Source organism: Neomonachus schauinslandi, chromosome 15 (genome assembly GCF_002201575.2).
Source record: "Neomonachus schauinslandi chromosome 15, ASM220157v2, whole genome shotgun sequence".
In the NCBI taxonomy this organism is placed as follows: domain Eukaryota; kingdom Metazoa; phylum Chordata; class Mammalia; order Carnivora; family Phocidae; genus Neomonachus; species Neomonachus schauinslandi.
The window spans coordinates 10,033,440-10,052,824 of record NC_058417.1 but is presented as its reverse complement, the minus strand read 5'-3'; the positions used below and the strand labels follow the sequence as shown (position 1 = coordinate 10,052,824).

The following is a 19,385-nucleotide window of genomic DNA, read 5'->3' as shown; positions in this document are numbered from 1 at the left end:
GGGAGTCAATAGTCATACATGATTTTTGACTGCATTTTTGACCCCTAACCCCTGTGCTGTTCAAGGGTCGACTGTACGCGTGGATGACATACGAATTTGCATCTCCATCCAGGAACCCTCCAGCTGCTTTTGTGACATCACCACTTAGATGTCTAAAAGGCACCCACACGGGCGCCTGGGTGGCTCAGTTGGTTAAGCAACTGCCTTCGGCTCAGGTCATGATCCTGGAGTCCCAGGATCGAGTCCCGCATCGGGCTCCCTGCTCGGCAGGGAGTCTGCTTCTCCCTCTGACCCTCCCCCCTCTCATGTGCTCTCTCTCATTCTCTCTCTCAAATAAATAAATAAAATCTTTAAAAATTTAAAAATAAATAAATAAAAGGCACCTACAGGGACGCCTGGGCGGCTCAGTTGGTTAAGCGTCCGACTCTTGGTTTTGGCTCAGGTCATGATCTTGGGGTCATGGGATCAAGTCCCTTGTCAGGCTCTGTGCCCAGCATAGAATCTGCTTGAGATTCTCTCTCCCTTACGCATCCTATTGCTCGCTCTCTCTCTCTTTCTAAAATTAATAAATAAATCTTTAAAAAAATAAGAGTAAGTAAAAGGCTCCTAGAATGTAACATGTCCAAAACAGACTCCTTCCCCTCCACCTCCTGCGCCCCCGTGAATCTTCCCCTTTGAGCAACTTCATCCTCTTAGTGGTTCAGGCCATTCAGCATCTGGGGCCCTGCTTTCCTCACATGCCACAGGCCATCAGCAAAATGCCATCCCTTCTGCCTTCAAAATCGATGTCAAGCCAACTGCCTCTGCCTCCCTTGGGACCCCCTGGCTCATGCCACCACCTTCCTTGCACGGCCTTCCTCAACCATCCCTGTGCTTTTGTCTTTGCACCCCACATTCTGTTCTCAGCGGAAACCAGAGTGGTCCTTTCAACACATATGTTCCATCACGTCTCGGGGCTCCCCATTTCACTCGGGCTGAAAAGCAAAGTCCTTGATATAGCCAGTGGTGCCCTGGAGATCCCATTCCTTCTCAGATGTCCTTGCCCTCCCCTCTGCTCTACCTCCCTCCTTCCGGGCTCCAGCCATATGCTCTCCTGGTGCCCAGTGGCACTGCCCCTCCATGAGCTAGACGCACCCCTGCAGCAGCCTGTTTGCGGCTCCTCTGCCTGGAGCATTCCTCCCCCCGCCCCCAGCCCTGCACCTCTGCCAGTTCTTCTTTAAGTCTATGCTCAAATGTCACCTTATCAGATATCACCCCTGATCACTCACTGGAAAGTGCCCCTTGGGCCCCCATACACCCTCCTCGCCCTGCCTCATCTTCCTTCTTAGCTCTTACTCCCATTGCACACACCTGCTTGGGCAGCATCTGTCTCGCAACGAATAGAACAGGAGCCCCATGAGGGCAGGGACTGTGTGCTCTTTTGTTTCTTGCACAGCTCTGTCCCTCATGCTTAGAAAAGCACCTGTTCCCTGGTGGGCACTCCATATTTATCAAATGCCCAAGGACACCGGCTCTTCTGCGAGTGGCAGTATGATGGGATCCTGGAATAAGGAGGAACACAGTCTTGGGGTGGGTCACACCAGGCTGAGTTGGGATCCTGCCTCGACCACTTTCTAGCTGTGAAACCTCAGGCAAGCTATGTAGTTGTCCTGAGTTCTGAGATGAAGATAATACCTTATTTGCCGCGAGGAGTAAATGTGGACAAAATGTCCTACCCATAATTTTGTTTATCATTCTATTACCCTGGACTTGCCCATTATTTCCATGGTTTTTATTTTTATTATCTTTGACCCATAGCACATTTGGGAGACTTTTTTTTTTTTAAAGATTTTATTTATTTATTTGAGAGAGAGAGAGAGCACAAGCAGGGGGAGCAGCAGAGGGAGAGGGAGAAGAAGCAGACTCCTTGCTGAGCAGGGAGCCCAACGCAGGACTCCATCCCAGGACCCTGGGACCATGACCTGAGCCGAAGGCAGACGCTTAACCAACTGAGCCACCTGGGCGCCTCAGGGAGACATTTTTAATATAGATTTTAAATTAATACATATACTTCAGACCATTAGAGCTTCTGGAATCTATCAAAATGTTTTTTTAAGCAGTGTTTAATAAAAAAGATCTGAAGCTCAGGTGTGGGTTTCCTAAGGACAATGAAATGCTGGCTGCTTCTGCCCGATAGGTAAATGTTTTTGGAAACTTGTTCCACGGGGAAAATGTCAGGGGAAAAGCAAATACCCATGTTGTCATCTCTGATGCTTGGGGTCTCCAGGACGTACTCTATAAAAGAGAAAGCGTTCGAGGGAAGGGGTAGCAGAAGGAGCCGTACCAAGCCTGTGCCTTTCTAGCCCTCGTCGTGTTTCTGTGTTTTGACCATTCTCCCCTTCCCACCTCCAGCCGTGGGTAAAGGATCTGTTTCCCTCCGTAGTTTACTATGGAAATGGCAAGTGCACAGAGACGTTGAGTGACAGCGTGACACCCATGCACCAGCCACCTGGATGCTACAGTTGCCATCTTTACTGTATTTGTTTTATAGTAAGTGGATACATATGGGATGGATAGATATATTTGAGCTAGTCACAAATAGGAAAACTGAAACAAAGCCACCAAAGTGAGATGAAATGCCCTACTTCGAATACTGGCCCCAGCTGCAGGAGCAGTGTAAGAACCAGGTGGGGGGCGAGGAGCCCAGGTGGTCCGGAGGATGTTGCTGTAGGTCTTCCGTGGGCTGCTTAAGCCCAGTGCAGGAAAGGAAAGCCCTGGGTGCTCGGATGCGGATAGGCCACTTCATTCTGGCCATTAATAAGGCCCACGTCTACGAGTCAGGACCCCCTTCGTTGCAAATGGTGAAGCATTGGCTTGAGGAGCTTCAGCAGAAAAGAAGTGGATTGAGCAGATCCTAGGCTCCCATGTCACTGGGGGTAGAACAGAGGTACAAGACTGGAGCTCAGAGAGGCCGGCACCAGGGACCAGAACATGCCAGAACACTTTCTCTGCCGCTCATCTCTGCTCCTTTGCCTCCTGACGTCTGTTCTCCTGCGGCTTGTATTACAAAGCATGGCTGCCAGCAAGCCCGCGCACCCCACATCCCTTGGAAGACCTGGCTGCTTTGCTTCCAATTACCTCTTTTGCTTGCTTCTGATTTGTTAAAAAAAAAAAAAAATATCAAACAGCAAGCAAAAAACTGGGAAAGGTCTCTGCTTGGCTAAGCATGAGTCATATACTGACCTTGGCCAAACTCCTGTGGCCAGGGGGGCCAGAGGCCCCCCCCCTCAGAAAGCAGGGCAGTTTAGGCATGTTCTGCATGACGCTTGGGGACCCAGCCCGTCTTATGTAATCATTCTCCGGGAGTCTCCCTACCTGTGCTGCCTGATACACCAGCCACTGGCCAGGGGTGGCAGTTCAGCCCTTGAAATGTCAAAATTAAATGTGCCTTGGGGCACCTGGGTGGCTCAGTCGTTAGGCGTCTGCCTTCAGCTCAGGTCATGATCCTGGGGTCCTGGGATCGAGCCCTGCATCGGGCTCTCTGCTCGGCGGGAAGCCTGCTTCTCCCTCTCCCACTCCCCCTGCTTGTGTTCCCTCTCTTCCTGTGTCTCTCTCTGTCAAATAAATAAATAAAAATCTTAAAAAAAAAAAAATTAAATGTGCCTTAAGTGTGAAATACACACCCGATTGTGACGAGTCAGTGCCAAAAAAATGTAAAATGCCTCATTCATATATTTTACACTGATAATATTTTGAATGTGTTGGGTTAAGAAAATATATTTTTTTATTTAAATGTTTTATTGAAAATTTAATATTTACAATTACTGTTTGTATTTTTCTCTTGTAATTTTAATTTTAAAACTTAAAATTTTTTTTATTAACATATAATGTTTGTTTCAGGGGTACAGGTCCGTGATTCAGCAGTCTTACACAATTCACAGCGCTCACCATAGCACATACTCTCCCCAGTGTCCATCACCCAGCCACCCCATCCCTCCCACCTCCCTCCACTCCAGCAACCCTGTTTGTTTCCTGAGATTAAGAGTCTCTTACGGTTTGTCTCCCTCTCTGGTTTCATCTTGTTTGATTTTTCCCTCCCTTCCCCTATGATCGTCTGTCTTGTTTCTCAAATTCCTCATATCAGTGAGATCCTATGATACTTGTCTTTCTTTTTTTTTTTTTAAAGATTTTATTTATTTATTTGAGAGAGAGAGAATGAGAGACAGAGAGCATGAGAGGGAGGAGGGTCAGAGGGAGAAGCAGACCCCCCGCCGAGCAGGGAGCCCGATGCGGGACTCGATCCCGGGACTCCAGGATCATGACCTGAGCCGAAGGCAGTCGCTTAACCAACTGAGCCACCCAGGCGCCCGATACTTGTCTTTCTCTGACTGACTTACTTCACTTAGCATAATACCCTCTAGTTCCATCCACGTTGTTGCAAATGGCAGGATTTCGGGGGGGTTTTGATGGCTACATAATATTCCATTGTATATATATATATATATATACCCCACATCTTCTTTATCCATTCATCTGTCGATGGACATCTTGGCTCTTTCCACAGTTTGGCTATTGTGGACATTGCTGCTGTAAACATTGGGGTGCACGTACCCCTTCGGATCCCTACATTTGTATCTTTGGGGTAAATACCCAGTAGTGCAATTGCTGGGTCATACGGTAGCTCTATTTTCAACTTCTTGAGGAAACTCCATACTGTTTTCCAGAGTGGCTGCACCATAAGAAAATATATTCTTAACGTTAATTTCTGCTTTCCTCTCACTTTGTTAATGTGGCCACTAGACATACGCGGCTGGTGTTATATTTCCATCGACAGTGCTGTGATAAACCACTGGTTCTCAGAGTGTGGTCCCCAGGTCAGCAGCGGCATCAGCAGCACCAACTGGGAACCAGTTAGAAATGCAGATTCTCAGGCCTTGCTCCAGACTGTGGGAATCCGAAACTTGGGGCTGGCGTGGGGGGCAGATTGGAGGCTGGGGTTCAGGCAGCAGTCTGCATGTTAACAAGCCCTCCAAGGATTCTCATGCGCCCCCGAGTTCCACAGCCACTTCTCCAACCATAACCCGGTTTCTACCTTTGAAGATGGGATTAGGTTTCGTGTGATTTTAGAGAGCTTCAGATTCCACCACTCCCCCATCTTTGCGGAATCCAGAGGAATTTCTTAGTTACATTAATCCGTGAGCTATTTAAACTTTTTCCCTTTGTAAGCTTTCATGTGCAGGTGCTCAGCAGCTTAAATATCAGTGAAAGCATTATTGAAAATGCTTATTAAACATATCAAAGTAACACCAGAAGTGCGTACCTGCCCAGTGATCATCTGTAACAAACCAGAAACCTCAAGCGGTGCCCAAGTCGCATTCAGGGACCAGCAAACAAAGCCCAAAGCGCAGCCGTGAACAGAGACAGAACAAGAATTACTAAGACTCGTAGCTTTCTGTGTCTGACGTTGATGTCGCAGCCAAAACAGAGCGATAGAGGAAGAGGTTTGCTGCAGAGGAAAAGAAGGACCAGCTTTTAGTCTGTATGTGCTGTCTCCTGGGGGAGCTTCTGAGCAATAAGTTCTTCTCAGATGGGATTCCTTGTGGAAGGTGCCCCCGCACCCTGTAAATGCCTTGCTGCCTCCCAAACTCCCCACACTGCGCGGGAAGGAGATAGCCTGCTGCTGGCAATAACACATCTGAGGTGTCCTTCCGCCTGGAAGGGGCAGGATCCCATCTCTTTATAACACAGAGTGGGACCACGAAGGGCTAAGTCTCCCACTGCTTGCTGACTCCGATCTTCTGTGGCTTGGGCCTGTCATCTCACCAAGGACCAAGGACCGGGCTGTTAGGGAAAGGGGGAGTGGGAGGAGCAAGTTCCCCCCTCCTGGGCCACGCCCAGGGGCGGAGCCTGGAGGTGGGTGGGATTGCAGGAGGCAGTTTCAGTGGGGGGAGGGGGAGGGCCGGGGTTGCACTCTCATTTGTTGGATTCCTCCAATTCTGGTTTGCAGTCCGATCCTTTGCTCTCCTGGCCTTTTGCTGGGGAGTTTGATTATTCCACACTCCGCATCAGACTTACTGATTTTAGTTCTGTCCGAGAATCAGATAGAGGTCAGCAGAAGCAAGTGCATATCATTTGCATTGCTGCGTTAGAAATTTCCCTTAACTGCAACAATTTCCCTTTGTCATTTGACGTGTTGTGCAGGGAATTTTCAAAATCTAAAATCAGAACTGATTTTCTCTGGGGACCCAACGGAGGGATCTGGGCATGCTTGTAGGCAGATCGAGTAAATTTGTTTTTGTTTTTGTTTTTCTATTGAGAAAAAGTTGCTGACATCATGAACTATTGTCATTTAGTATTAAACACATATTTCACTGGTGACCTGACAGATAATTGGAGAGGCTGGAGAAATTGGGTGCAGGGACCCTTGTTACTCTGAGACAGGAGGTAGAGAAACAGTGATGGGGCCCCTCTAGGAAGGGCAATCGAGTGACTTCGAGGGACTTCTGCCACAACCCAAGTGCCTTGTTTAGTCTTGTTGTTAAGCTAGGGGTCTGTACTATTGGCCAGAAAATACAGTTCTGCTCACTTCTAGGGACTGGAAGTGCATGCAAATCATCATTTCGATATTAGCTATTTGTTTTTAAAATGAATAATTTGTTTAAAGACATTGACCAGAATTTCTGGGCTAATATTAAGACTTTTGCCATCTTCCCTCTTTTAGAAAGTGGGCTATGGGGAGTTACTGTTTCATGAGTAGAGAGAGCCTCACTTTGGGCTGATGGAGGTGGATGGTGGTGATGGTTGCACAACCATGGGAATGTATTTAATGCCACCGAACTGTACACTTAAAATGGCAATTTTTATGTATATTTTATCACAATAAAAAATTTTATAAAAGAACAATGGGGAGGAAAGGAAAAAAGCAGACTAGCATTTGCAGGGGTGGAACCAGGGCTTCGCCCAAATTACAACCCACCCCTCATTTTCCTTTCTCATGCTGCTTTCTCCAGATGTCAGATCTTTTCGGGATGGCTCCGGGCATCTGCCTGGCTCCAGCCTTCTAGTACTATGCCTCTTCAGAAATATTCTTGGGGCGCCTGGGTGGCTCAGTCATTGAGCGTCTGCCTTCGGCTCAGGTCGTGATCCCAGGGTCCTGGGATCAAGCCCCGCATCGGGCTCCCTGCTCCGCGGGAAGCCTGCTTCTCCCTCTCCCACTCCGCCTGCTTGTGTTCCCTCTCTCGCTGTGTCTCTCTCTGTCAAATAAATAAATAAAATCTTAAAAAAAAAAAAAAAAGAAAGAAATATTCTTTCCAGAAGACTTACCATGGTTGGGAAAATATATTTGCAGTGTTTCCCATTAACCCTGAATGTAATTTACCAGGGCCAGAACTGTGAGCTCATTGAGGGGCTCCCCACTCTTAGACTTTAATTCCTTTCAACAAATGTTTGTTATGCTATTTTTGGGACAGGGAAGAGGTTTCTTCTGCTTTCTTTCTGTCCTCCATTAGCAGTGTTCTTCTGCCTCCCGAAGGCTCCTCTCTTCCCTCTGAACATGTTGTCTGTGTGAGATCATATACAGAGTGCCTGGTGTGGAGCACATGGTACAAATTCAGATCATTTCTATCTTTTCCTTCTACTCCCTCCATATATATGTGCATGTATATATATGTACGTATACATATATACACATACATACATATATATACACATACATCTCTGTAATTGAGATACGTATTTTTAAGCTGTTTTTTGTTGTCCTTGAATTTTTTGTGCATTACCCTATCTTGCTTTTTGTGCATCTCACAGTTCTTTCTTCATCGGCTCCCATCTTTAAAAAACAAAAACAAAAACAGGAAAGCAGGTTTTTTTTTAAAAAAAACTCATTATTTGAAGTGTGACATGATGGGTAGTATTCATAATCTTATAATATTCTTTGAAACAATAATGGAAGATCATACTCGGACCTGTAAATGATAGACACAGGTTTGTCTGGGTTTGCATTTTTCCGCTGCACATGATCATGCTCCTCCAAGTGCCTTTCCTGCATCTTAACCACTGGGCAGGTGGTACCGCTCAGTGTTTTCTTGGTTTATAGCACTCCTTACTGATAATGTATGTTTTCGTCCTCTGTCTTTCCCTCTACCTGTCTCTTAGCTCAAGAGGGCCAGTAGTGAGGACATGCTCAACAAACCAGGAAGTACCACCGCTTCCGGGGTGGCTCGACTGAAAAAGACTTCGACAGCTGGAGCCATCTCTGAGCTTGCTGAGAGCCGCCTGAGGAGCAACCCAGGTAGGAAGGACCCAGGTGGGAAGACCCCAGGTGGGAGGGCCCCAGGTGGGCCCCAGGCAGGAAGACCCCAGGTGGCAAGGACTCAGGCAGGAAGGTCCCAGGCAGGAGGGACCTAAGCAAGCCATTCATCTTGGCACTATGAAAAACCTTCCATGATTCCTGCATCCCTCCCCTCATCAGATGTGTGTTACTGGCCCTCACTCTGGGCCCAGATGGGGGTTTAGGCAACAATGTCCCCGCCCACGGGGACGTTACATCTAGTGAGGAGACAGACAAGAAACAAAAGGTAATGAAGAAGACTGTGGCTCCCTCTGTCCACGCAGCAGTCCATCTGTCACCACGTGCGTGCTGTACCTTCTGGGGCTGTCTTGGTGTGAGGTGCGTTAGCTGAGTGAATGAAGCCTGCAGGCCCCTCGAAGACGTGGGTGTACGACATCCTTCCTGGATCCTCTGGAAAACTGGAAAAACCCTCTGAGTCACTTAGGTGGTGGTGGCCACGGGAACCCGCGAACCTTCTGTTTCCCTGGTTTTCTGAGAATCAGGAAAAAGGTTTTTTAACAATTATATTTGAGTTCAGAGCATGGGAAGCATCAGAAATGTATTTAATTTTCTTTGGGCACACATATATAAGACAGCTAAGATTTCCATGGTCCAACCGTTATAATGCAGATCTCTGTGCATTGCTAAATTGTCTAAGATGGGAAAATAGCTGAAATATGTCATTATTAATTTATAATGGAGGTTGAACAGTAGTATACTTATGATTTTTGCATTCTGCATAAAATACCACAACCCAGATTAGCTTTCAAAGGTGTATTTTAATTTACTCAGTTTTCAAAAAGTTGAATCTACAAAGAGTATATATGACTTTTTTGGGGGGGGGATGTGAGGGCCTCATATTTCTATACATTGGTTATACTATTTTAAGGACTGGTTTCGTACTGAATACAGACATTTGGTTTTAAAAATACAACAAGTAGGGGCGCCTGGGTGGCTCAGTTGGTTAAGCAACTGCCTTCGGCTCAGGTCATGATCTTGGAGTCCCAGGATCGAGTCCCACATCGGGCTCCCTGCTCAGCGAGGAGCCTGCTTCTCCCTCTGACCCTACCCCCTCTCATGTACTCTCTCTCATTCTCGCTCTCTCAAATAAATAAATAAATAAATCTTTAAAAAAAAAATACAACAAGTAAAAGTACAACTTCTTTTTATCACGCCAGCCTAAACATTAATTCCAAAAGTTAACAAGGCACCGCTAAAAAAAATAACAGAATCCTGTCACTCTCAAATATTGAGGTAAAAATGTGGGATCGAAATACTAGCAAGTGGAATTCAACAAGAAATTAAAAGAATAATAGTGTAGATCACAACCAACTGGATTTATGCTCTCCAAGAATGTGTTAGTATTTGGAAATTTAGGAATATAATCTATTTACAACATTAATAGACCAAAGGAGAACCATTGGTCATCTCCATAGAGATGGAAGACATGTTTGGCAAAATTAGCAGTCTTTCAGATTTAAAAACACACTTTTGGTATACTATAAATGTACGGATACTTCTCTAGTGGGATTAAAATATATGTATCCCAAGCCAAAGCTGGAACTGTCCTCAAGGGTGAAATCCTGTAAGTATTCCCATTAAAGTCAAGAATGATTCAAGATTGCCTCATTACCAGTGCTATCTAAATTTTTCTGCAAGTATTAGCCAAGGCAGTGAGACAGGAGATCTCCAGCTACAGAAATATCAGAAATGAGGAAACAAAATGATGATTTTCTGTAGAGGATAACATTGTACTTGAGAAAAATGCTTAGAATTTCCTGAAAATTGTATCATTAGAAAAAACTCAGAATGTCCTGCAGATCTATTAGATACAATAGGAATTTAGCATGTTGTTGGTTATAGAATTTCAAATATAAATAGCTTTCTTATCAGTAACTGGTTAGAAGAGATAAAAAACACAAGAAATGATCCTCTTTATAAAGGAATGTAAAAGGTAAAATACCTAGGAATAAACTTAATATTACAAGACCTACATTTTTTATTTTTATTTTTTAAAGATTTTATTTATTTATTTGACAGAGAAAGACACAGCGAGAGAGGAAACACAAGCGGGGGGAGTGGGAGAGGGAGAAGCAGGCTCCCCTTGGAGCAGGGAGCCCGATGTGAGGCTCAATCCCAGGACCCTGGGATCATGACCTGAGCCCACCTGAGCCAAAGGCAGATGCTTAATGACTGAGCCACTCAGGCGCCCCTAGCCTACACTTTTTTTTTTAAATCTTAAAACTCTTTTGAAGGACATAAAAGACATAAATAAGTAGAAGGATACACATGGTTCTTGAATAGGAAGGTCAAATATAATAAAGATTGAATTTAATAAGTATAATATCTTAACTATAATAACATTGTCTAAGTTATTCTATAAATTCATTTTCATCCCAATTAAGATATCAGTGGGAATTGACTGGGAGTGCAAACACTGGTAAAATGATACTGGGTTTATCCAAAACAGTGATTCTCAACGGGGGCCTTTTGCCCTCCACCCTAACCCAAGGAACAACCAGCAATGTCTACAGATATTCTTGTCATAATTAGGGGCCTACTGCTGACATCTTGTGGGCAGAGGTCAGGGATGCTGCTAAACATCCTACAACGCATAGGACAGCCCCCACAATAAAGAATTATCCAGGCCAAAATGTTAATAGTGCCTCTGTTGATAAGCCCTGATCTAGAAGACTAAATATTCCAGAATAACCAGAAAATCTCTAAAACACAGTAATCAAGGGACTAAGTTTAAACATTTTGGAACTGGAGAATAAATATGCAATTCAGTGGAACAGTGGAGAAAGTCCAGATTACACCTAGGGTAGTATATATACAGGATAGAATGGGATAAAAGTGGCATTTTATATCAAGCTAGATAATTCATTGGAAAATAATGACTTATTGGGTCTTTAGGAAAAAATAAGGCTGGATCCTGATCTCATTCCTCTCATCAAAATAAATTCCAAGTGGATGAGAGAGTTCGATCTTAAAAAGCGAAACCGTGGACGTGCAAAGAGAAAACCTCAGAGTCAGTTTGTAGTCTTGGCCTTGGAGGGTCCTTTCCAAGTAGAAACAAACACAATAGCCATATAAGAAAAGATGAAAAAAAAAATCACATAAATATAAAAACTTGTTTTGTAAAAAGCAGAAGTTTTTGCAATACAGGTAGCAAAGGCGTATTTGCACAGAGCTTATATAAATCAATAAGAAAAAGAAAAATGATACAATAAAAAATGGCTAGTTCACGTTAAAAAGTAAAGACAGGCACTAGAAAGATGCTAAGTCTCACACAGAGGTAAAGAAATGTGACAAAACAAGAATTGGATATACCATTTCCTCTCATCAATGAGCAAACATTAAAGGCATTTCTGATGTTATTAAGGGCACAGGGAGCCAGGACCCCACCTATAGTTGATGTACAAGGATAGTTTGGTAATATCTGTCTACGTATGAAATATGTATAATCTTCCACCAAGGATCTCCTTGGCATTTAATATTACTGATTTACTTGAAAGAGGATGGCAATACATGTGGGCAATACTGGCAATACCTAAGTGTGTATCAGTACAGAGCTGGTTGCATAATGCGATTTCGGTCCAGTGGAATAGTACGCAGCCTCGAAAATGGACACAGTAGATTCGTATGTACCAATAGGGAAAGATCAAAGTACGTTACGAAGTGGGAAGAAGAACATGGTGCCTATGGTGTGATCTCATTTGCTTTGATTTTTTTTTAAAGTATACATTAATTTAATATTTGAAATCATAACTTTTTTTTCTGGAGGGATTAAAAATGGTTATCTTTGAGGAGTTACCAGAATTGAAAGTGGTGAGGGGAAAGACTTCATATTAGATCTTTCTATACTGTTTGAAATTTTTTAAACACATACATACAATGCTTTAAAAATTAAAAACAGAGTAAAATACAGGTCATAACTGAAACTTTTTTTTTTCTTTTTTTTTTTGCGTTAACCGAATCTTCCTCTTCTACTTGCCTTTTGTGGTGTTTATTAACCATTTTGTTGATGAGCTGTTTAATTGTTTGATCACAGCATGTCCTCCCTTTGTTCAGGATTCCAGAGAAAGACTTGGGTTTAATCCTGGCTCCTAAAGTGGGCTCACTCCCACAGCCCCTAGGGCATTAGCATGCTTATTTGTCACCTGGATATCTGCTACATGGTGGTGTCCGTCAAGACAAAGATCTTGAGTACGTTGTCTGTCCTCATAAACTGTAATGGGCTATTGGCATGCAAGGTAAAATTGTTATTCCTATAGTTTCTATTCGAATTCAGTTTACCCCCTTCTTTATTCCAATGAAATTATGTCCTTTAAATTAATAGAGTTGAATTTGAAAATTACATTTTGTCTCTGGAAATTTATTTTTAAGTGTGGGCAGTCCTCAACAATTTTTTAAATCAGCTTTTGGACAGCTGGTGCTCTTGTGCATTTGTCATGTGTCCCCAGACTGCCTCATTCATGGTGAATCCAGACCCGTGCATCTGCCCTTGAGCCAAACTGTGGGGTCTCATGGTGATGATGCCCCTCAGCCAGTGCTTCTGGGCTTTAGGTGCTCCCACCCCTGCAGTGGCCCAGGAGTGTGAGGTGGTCATTTGAATACTGGATCACATTTTGTTTTTTTTTTACACACACAAGAAACAGGGAAACAAAAGTGCTCGTACTAGTAATGGGTGCAGGTTTTTATTTATTTATTTATTTTTTTTATTTTTTATTTTTATTTTTTTTTTTTAATTTTTTTTTTTTTAAAGATTTTATTTATCCATTCATTAGAGACAGAGAGAGGCAGAGGGAGAAGCAGGCTCCCCGCAGAGCAGGGAGCCCGATGCGGGACTCGATCCCAGGACCCTGAGATCATGACCTGAGCCGAAGGCAGACGCCTAACCATCTGAGCCACCCAGGCGCCCGGGTGCAGGTTTTTAAATCTCACTACCATGGAGACAAAGATGGGAATGATTTAGTGTATTAGAAATGGCACCCCCCCCCCCCCCATCGGATGCTGGACTTTACCGGACTTCCATCAGTTCTCTCCACGTTGAGCCGTAAAGAAAAAGAATGAAAGAAGGGCCAGACGAGTTTGACTTTGTAACTCCCACGCCCACCCGAAGCTTCCACACCCAACATCCACTCCTACTGATTTTCTAGATCAATATTATCTACCCATCTGTGTTACAGCCCAGATATGTTCTTCTTCCTTTTCTCCCTAAGGTGCCCTTTGTGTATATCTCATCTTACCCTAGGGGAGTAGATTTAGAGAACAGAGTGGTCCCTTGTGTGTAGGTAGACTGCTGCCCTCCCTGCTTACCCCATCTGCGGCTCATCTCCAGGGTCCCAGGAAATGTTGTGCGCACCCACAAAGCTACAAAGGAATCCAGCCACTAGATGGCAGCCTTGCCAAAAGTCAGCCTTGCCCTTCCGCTCTGAGCCCAGATTTTCAGGAACCCTGTAACTACCAGACTTGAGAAACAATCCTCCTTTTTACTCATTCATTAATTCAACAAATATTTTTGAGTGCCTGCTATGTGCCCAGCACTGTTGTAGGAAAAAGGAATCATCAGTGAGCAGGACAGAGACACCTGTGTTCTTCGAGCCACATAGACAAGATGTGGAAGAGGTGATGAAGTCAGCCAGGTAGAAAGGGGTGACCCATCCAAGAACAGTGAGAGGCTACCGTGGCTTCACCCCCATGCGCGAGGTGGACAGCAGTGGGAGACCAGGGCAGAAAGGCCAAGGAACAGAAGAGTGACATGATCTGACCTCATTCTGAAGGGAGTGCTTGGCTGCTTGCTGAGCACGGGCGAATGGAGTGGGAGGCCAGACCAGAGGCTGGCAAGGAGGTGGCCTGGGCTGGGTTGTAGCCATGGAGCTGGGAGCCACAGTTAGCTTCTGGGTATACTTTGAAGGGTAGACTCAACAGCTCTAAACTCTCCTGATGGGTTCTTATTTTTTTTTAATGATTTGATTTATTTGAGCGAGAGAGCTTGAGCCGGGGGAGCGGCAGAGGGAGAGGGAGAAGCAGAAGCAGACTCCATGCTGAGCAGGGAGCCCGACGAAGGGCTCAATCCCAGGACTCAGGTCACAGCCCGAGCCGAAGGCAGATGCTTAGCTGACTGAGCCACCCAGGCGTTCCTGAATTCCCTTCCCTTTTTAATGCTGAAGACTATTACATCGTATGCATACACCACATTTTGTTTATCCATTCATCCATCAGTGGACATCTGTGTCCTTTTCACCTCGTGGATACTGTGAAGAACGTTACTATGGACATGGGTATGCAAACAGCTGTCTGAGTCCCTGCTCCTGATCCTTTGGGTTTTATAACTCAGAGTAGGGATTGCTGATTCTCCCAGTGGGTTTGAGGTAGATGGAGGGTCAGATTTCTGCTCACAGGTGAGACCTGATGGGTGCCCAAGGGATGACATTAAAGACCAGTCCCTTCTGGAGACAGCACTTGGCCAGAGGGAGGTTCTTGGAGCCACACCGATGAATGTCCTAAAAACTGGCGCTGCACAAAAGTATTCATTTAGACGGTTCTGTACATGGCACACGCGGGAATGAAAAGAATGGCATTATTTTAAACTGCTATCAGTGTTTTCTCAACGTTAAGCGAAGGGAGCCAGCTGCACCTTGGCCAAGCTCTGTGTTAATGTTCACAGAATCTCAGACATCTCAGGAGACATTCCAGCATCAAGGCAGGCGCACGTCCAAAAAGTCACCGGTGTCCTCGCCCGCCCACGTGCCCATCCGTCTCCCCACCCCCCGGCAAATGATGTGGCAGAGGAAAGTGAGCTGCCTCAGACCCAGCGTACCTTAGGCTCCAACCTAAGATGCTTGTCCTCTTTGACGTGAGAAGGCACCAACTCGGGCGCCTGGGTGGCTCAGTTGGTTAAGCGACTGCCTTCGGCTCAGGTCATGATCCTGGAGTCCCCGGATCGAGTCCCACATCGGGCTCCCTGATCAGCGGGGAGTCTGCTTCTCCCTCTGACCCTCCCCCCTCTTATGTGCTCTCTCTCTCTCATTCTCTCTCTCAAATAAATAAATAAAATCTTAAAAAAAAAAAAAAAAAAGAAGGCACCAACTCCTCTAGCTCAGAAGGTGGATATTCTTATTGCCAAGTCACATGCGAAGAAACGGGGCTCACCCCCAGTCCGAATTCTTTCCTCTGCCACATCATTTGCCGGGGGTGGGGAGACTTGTTTTCTTCCGCCATCATCTCCCTCTGGTAATGGAATCTCTACCAATAGCTCACATTCTTTGTACACGGTGTGCTCACCACTCTTCTAAGTACTTGATACATATTATCTCCTTGAGTCTTTGCAATAACCCGAGGACCCAGGATCATCACTGTCCTCGCCGCTTTATAGATCAGAGAGATTATGCAGACTGTGCAAGTTCATGCTTAGTAAATATCGGGACCGGGACTTGCCGATGAGGAAACAGAGCCCGAGAGAACGTGGCATGGGTTGGCTTGCTGGCATGAGAGTAGAGGTAGAAGGATTCTGGAGGTCTCGGGACTGAGAGGACAGAGGGTGGGTGGGTCAGCCCCTGGCACAGGGCGGGGGGGGTTCATGAGCCGGGATGTGGGGGACTCGAGAGACTGGGCTGGGGGGTGGTCAGTGGATCACAAGGAGAGGAAAGAGGATGCCAGGTCTCACAGCATGAACTTCAGAGACGGAGGGGGTGCCTTTCGCAGGGTGGAGACGAGACCGCTGCAAAGTGACAGTTGGGGGTGGAGACAACACCCACACCAGCTCCGGGCCCACGGATTCCGGAAATGTGGGAAAAGGAACAGACTGGCTGGAAAAGGAAGCTGTGGGAGTCATTCAGCCTCGGAAGTGATGGGACATTCAGAAAGGAGGCTCGGAATAAGGGGTGTGCTGATTTCGGTTGAGTTCTCGAGGGCCCCGTGGTTGTTGAGGGCAGAGGAGGGGGGCACTCCATTTGTTTGGGGATGAGAGCCTGCAAAAAAATCACAGACTGCCAGGAATGAGGGTTTTTTTTTTTAAGATTTTATTTATTTATTTGAGAGAGAGAGAGAGATAGCAAGAGCCGGAACACAAGCAGGGGGAGTGGGAGAGGGAGAAGCAGGCTTCCCGCGGAGCAGGGAGCCCGATGCGGGGCTCGATCACAGGACCCTGGGACCATGACCTGAGCCGAAGGCAGACGCTTAACGACTGAGCCACCCAGGTGCCCCGGAATGAGGTTTTTTTCTGTTTCATTTTTTTCATAATATTACATGGATCATTTATTGATGAATACATTTGGTGTTAAAAAAAAAAGTTTAACATTTCAGATTCGGCATTTTCATTTTTTTTCTATCTTTTTCTACATTTAGTTCATTTTTTTATTGTGGTAAGAACACTTAACATGAGATCTTTAAGCATACAGATCTTTTTTTTTTTTTAAAGATTTTATTTATTTATCTGAGAGAGAGAATGGGAGACAGAGAGCATGAGAGGGGGAGGGTCAGAGGGAGAAGCAGACTCCCTGCCGAGCAGGGAGCCCGATGCGGGACTCGATCCCAGGACTCTAGGATCATGACCTGAGCCGAAGGCAGTCGCTTAACCAACTGAGCCACCCAGGCACCCCTAAGCATACAAATCTTAAATAACAAATCTTTGAGTGTGCAACCCAGTATTCACTATAGGCACGATGTTGTAGGGCAGATCTCTGGAACCCTGCACCCACTGAACAGCAACTCCCAGCCCCCCTCTGCCCAGCCCCCCACAGCCACCGTTCTACTCTCCACACAGAGAAGAGTTTGGGTCTTTTCAATAACCCATATAAGTAGAATCATACGGCGTGTGTCCTTCTGCGACCGGCTCATTTCACTTAGCATGTCTTCAAGTTTCATCCATATTGTACCCTGTGTAAAATTTCCTTCCTTTTAAAGGCTGAGTCATATTCTATTGGATGTAAGTACCGAATTCTCTTTATCCCCCCATCATCGAGGGACTAGGAATGAGTTTATCTTCTGGCAATGCCCGGGGTAGCCCGGGTGTGAGGAGGTTTTGAACTTGGTACTCATGTCAGTAAAGTCCTGGATTCTTAGGTTGATGATTCCATGGTCCTGCATGTCCCGGGAATGTGTGGTCAGTCAGGGCTTTGGAGTGGGGTGAGGGTTTTTTTCTGACTTTGCACAGAGACGCAAAGGTGGAGAGCTGGTTTGGGCTTGCTCCGGTGTTCTGGGTCCTCCTTGGACTGTGGTCCACAGAGGTGGGAGCTCTCCCTGCATCTCCCCCAAGAATACTGACATTTTTATAGTCCTTCCATTCAGAAATGTGGCTTTCTCTCCATTTCTCTGTGTTTTCCTTTTCGTCTTTCAGTAAAGTTTGGTCGTCTTCTCTTCTTTTTCCTCCTCTTGCTATTGAGTTTATGTCGAGGTTTTATACTTTTATTACTATGTGGATGGGATTCCTTAGTCAGTTTTTTTAAGTAAGCTCTAGGCCTAACGGGGGCTTGAACCCACGACCCCAAGATCAGGAGTCGTATGCTCTACCAACTGCACCAGCCAGGCACCACCCCCCCAGTCATATTTTTTAATATGGAATGCTTCATAAATTTGTATGTCATTTTCCATACTAACGTCTGTGTCATTCCAATTTTAGAATGTGTGCTGCTGACGTGAGCACTCGTTGTATTTTTTAAAAAGATTATTTATTTGAGAAAGAGGGAACGTGCATGGGAGTGGGGGGACAGAGGGAGAGGGAGAGAGAGAACCCTCAAGCAGACTCCCCACTGAGCGAGGAGCCCGATGTGGGGCTCGATCCCAGGACCTTGAGATCATGACCTGAGCGGAAAGCAAGAGTCAGACGCTTAACTGACTGAGCCAACGCATTGCGTTGTTGCATTGTATTTTTTAAGTAGATACTTTCCTAATATTTAATTTGTAACTCCCTCCCTCCCTTATTGGTGCTAGTGGTTTCCTTCAGTGACTGGTTTCCCGTTGATTTTCCTGTGTTTTCCAAGTGAATGATTATATCAGGTGCAGATAACAATGCTTTTTGTCTCCTCCATTCCAGTAATTGTGACTTTTTTGTTGTTAAGTTTTTTATTTTAATTTTTTAAATTTATTATAACATACAGTGTTATATTAGTTTCAGGTATACAATATAGTAAGTCAGCATCTCTATACATCACCCAGTGCTCATCATGGTAAGTGTGCTCTTAATCTCCATCACCTATTTCATCCATCCCCCACCCACCTCCCCTCTGGTGACCACCAATTTGTTCTCTGAATTTAAGAGTCTGTTTCTTGGTTTGCCTCTCTCTCTCTCTTTTTTTTCTCCCTTTGTTTGTTTCACTTCTTAAATTCCACTTATGAGTGAAATCACATGGCATTTGTCTTTCTCTGACTTATTTCACTTAACATTATAGTCTCTAGCTAGTCTGTTCTTTTTGAAGAACCTCCATGCTGTTTTCCACAGTGGCTGCACCAGCTTGCATTCCCACCAATAGTGCAAGAGGGTTTCTTTTTCTCCACATCCCCGACAACACCTGTTGTTTCTTGTGTTGTTGATTTCAGCCGTTCTGTCTGGTGTGTGGTGATATCTCATTGTAGTTTTGGTTTGCATTTCCCTGATGGTGAGTGACTTCCAGTAGTTATGTCTTTTATTTCTGATTTCTGCATATTTTGTGGGCAACCCTAGTTGTATTAAAAGCTAGTGATGTCCTTGTTCTCATTTTCTGTGACTGGCTTTGCCATTAAATAGGATGCAGAAAGTTTGCTTGAGATGATTTTTGCATGTTCATTTCTCTCCTTCCTATTTTGCTCAGAGTTGTTAATAGGATTGGTGACGGATTGATTAAATGTCCTCCTGGTGGTCTGTTATTACTTTGATTATTGCTTTTCTTTTCACCCTGGTCTCTCCCTCAGGAGATTCACATATGTGTATGTTTGGTCTTCTGGGTATGTCTTCCACATCATACGTTTTCTTTGATTCTTTTGATGGCTTTCATTCATCTTCTGGTTTCTTTTTTTCCCCTAAGATTTATTTATTTATTTGAGAGAGAGAAAGAGAGAGCACGCACAAGCAGGAAGGGCAGAGGGAGAGAGAATT

At 45.1% G+C, this 19,385-nt stretch overlaps 1 protein-coding gene across 2 annotated transcripts in view; it reads left to right on the top strand.

Moving 5' to 3' along the window:
* Positions 1-19,385, top strand: part of SPECC1 (sperm antigen with calponin homology and coiled-coil domains 1) — a 189,112-nt gene that overhangs the window by 1,448 nt on the left and 168,279 nt on the right. For both annotated transcript variants that reach the window (XM_021694717.2, XM_021694719.1), the window contains exon 2: positions 8,134-8,269. In XM_021694717.2, coding sequence (XP_021550392.1) covers positions 8,134-8,269 — 136 coding nt within the window. The remainder of the gene's footprint in view (positions 1-8,133; positions 8,270-19,385) is intronic.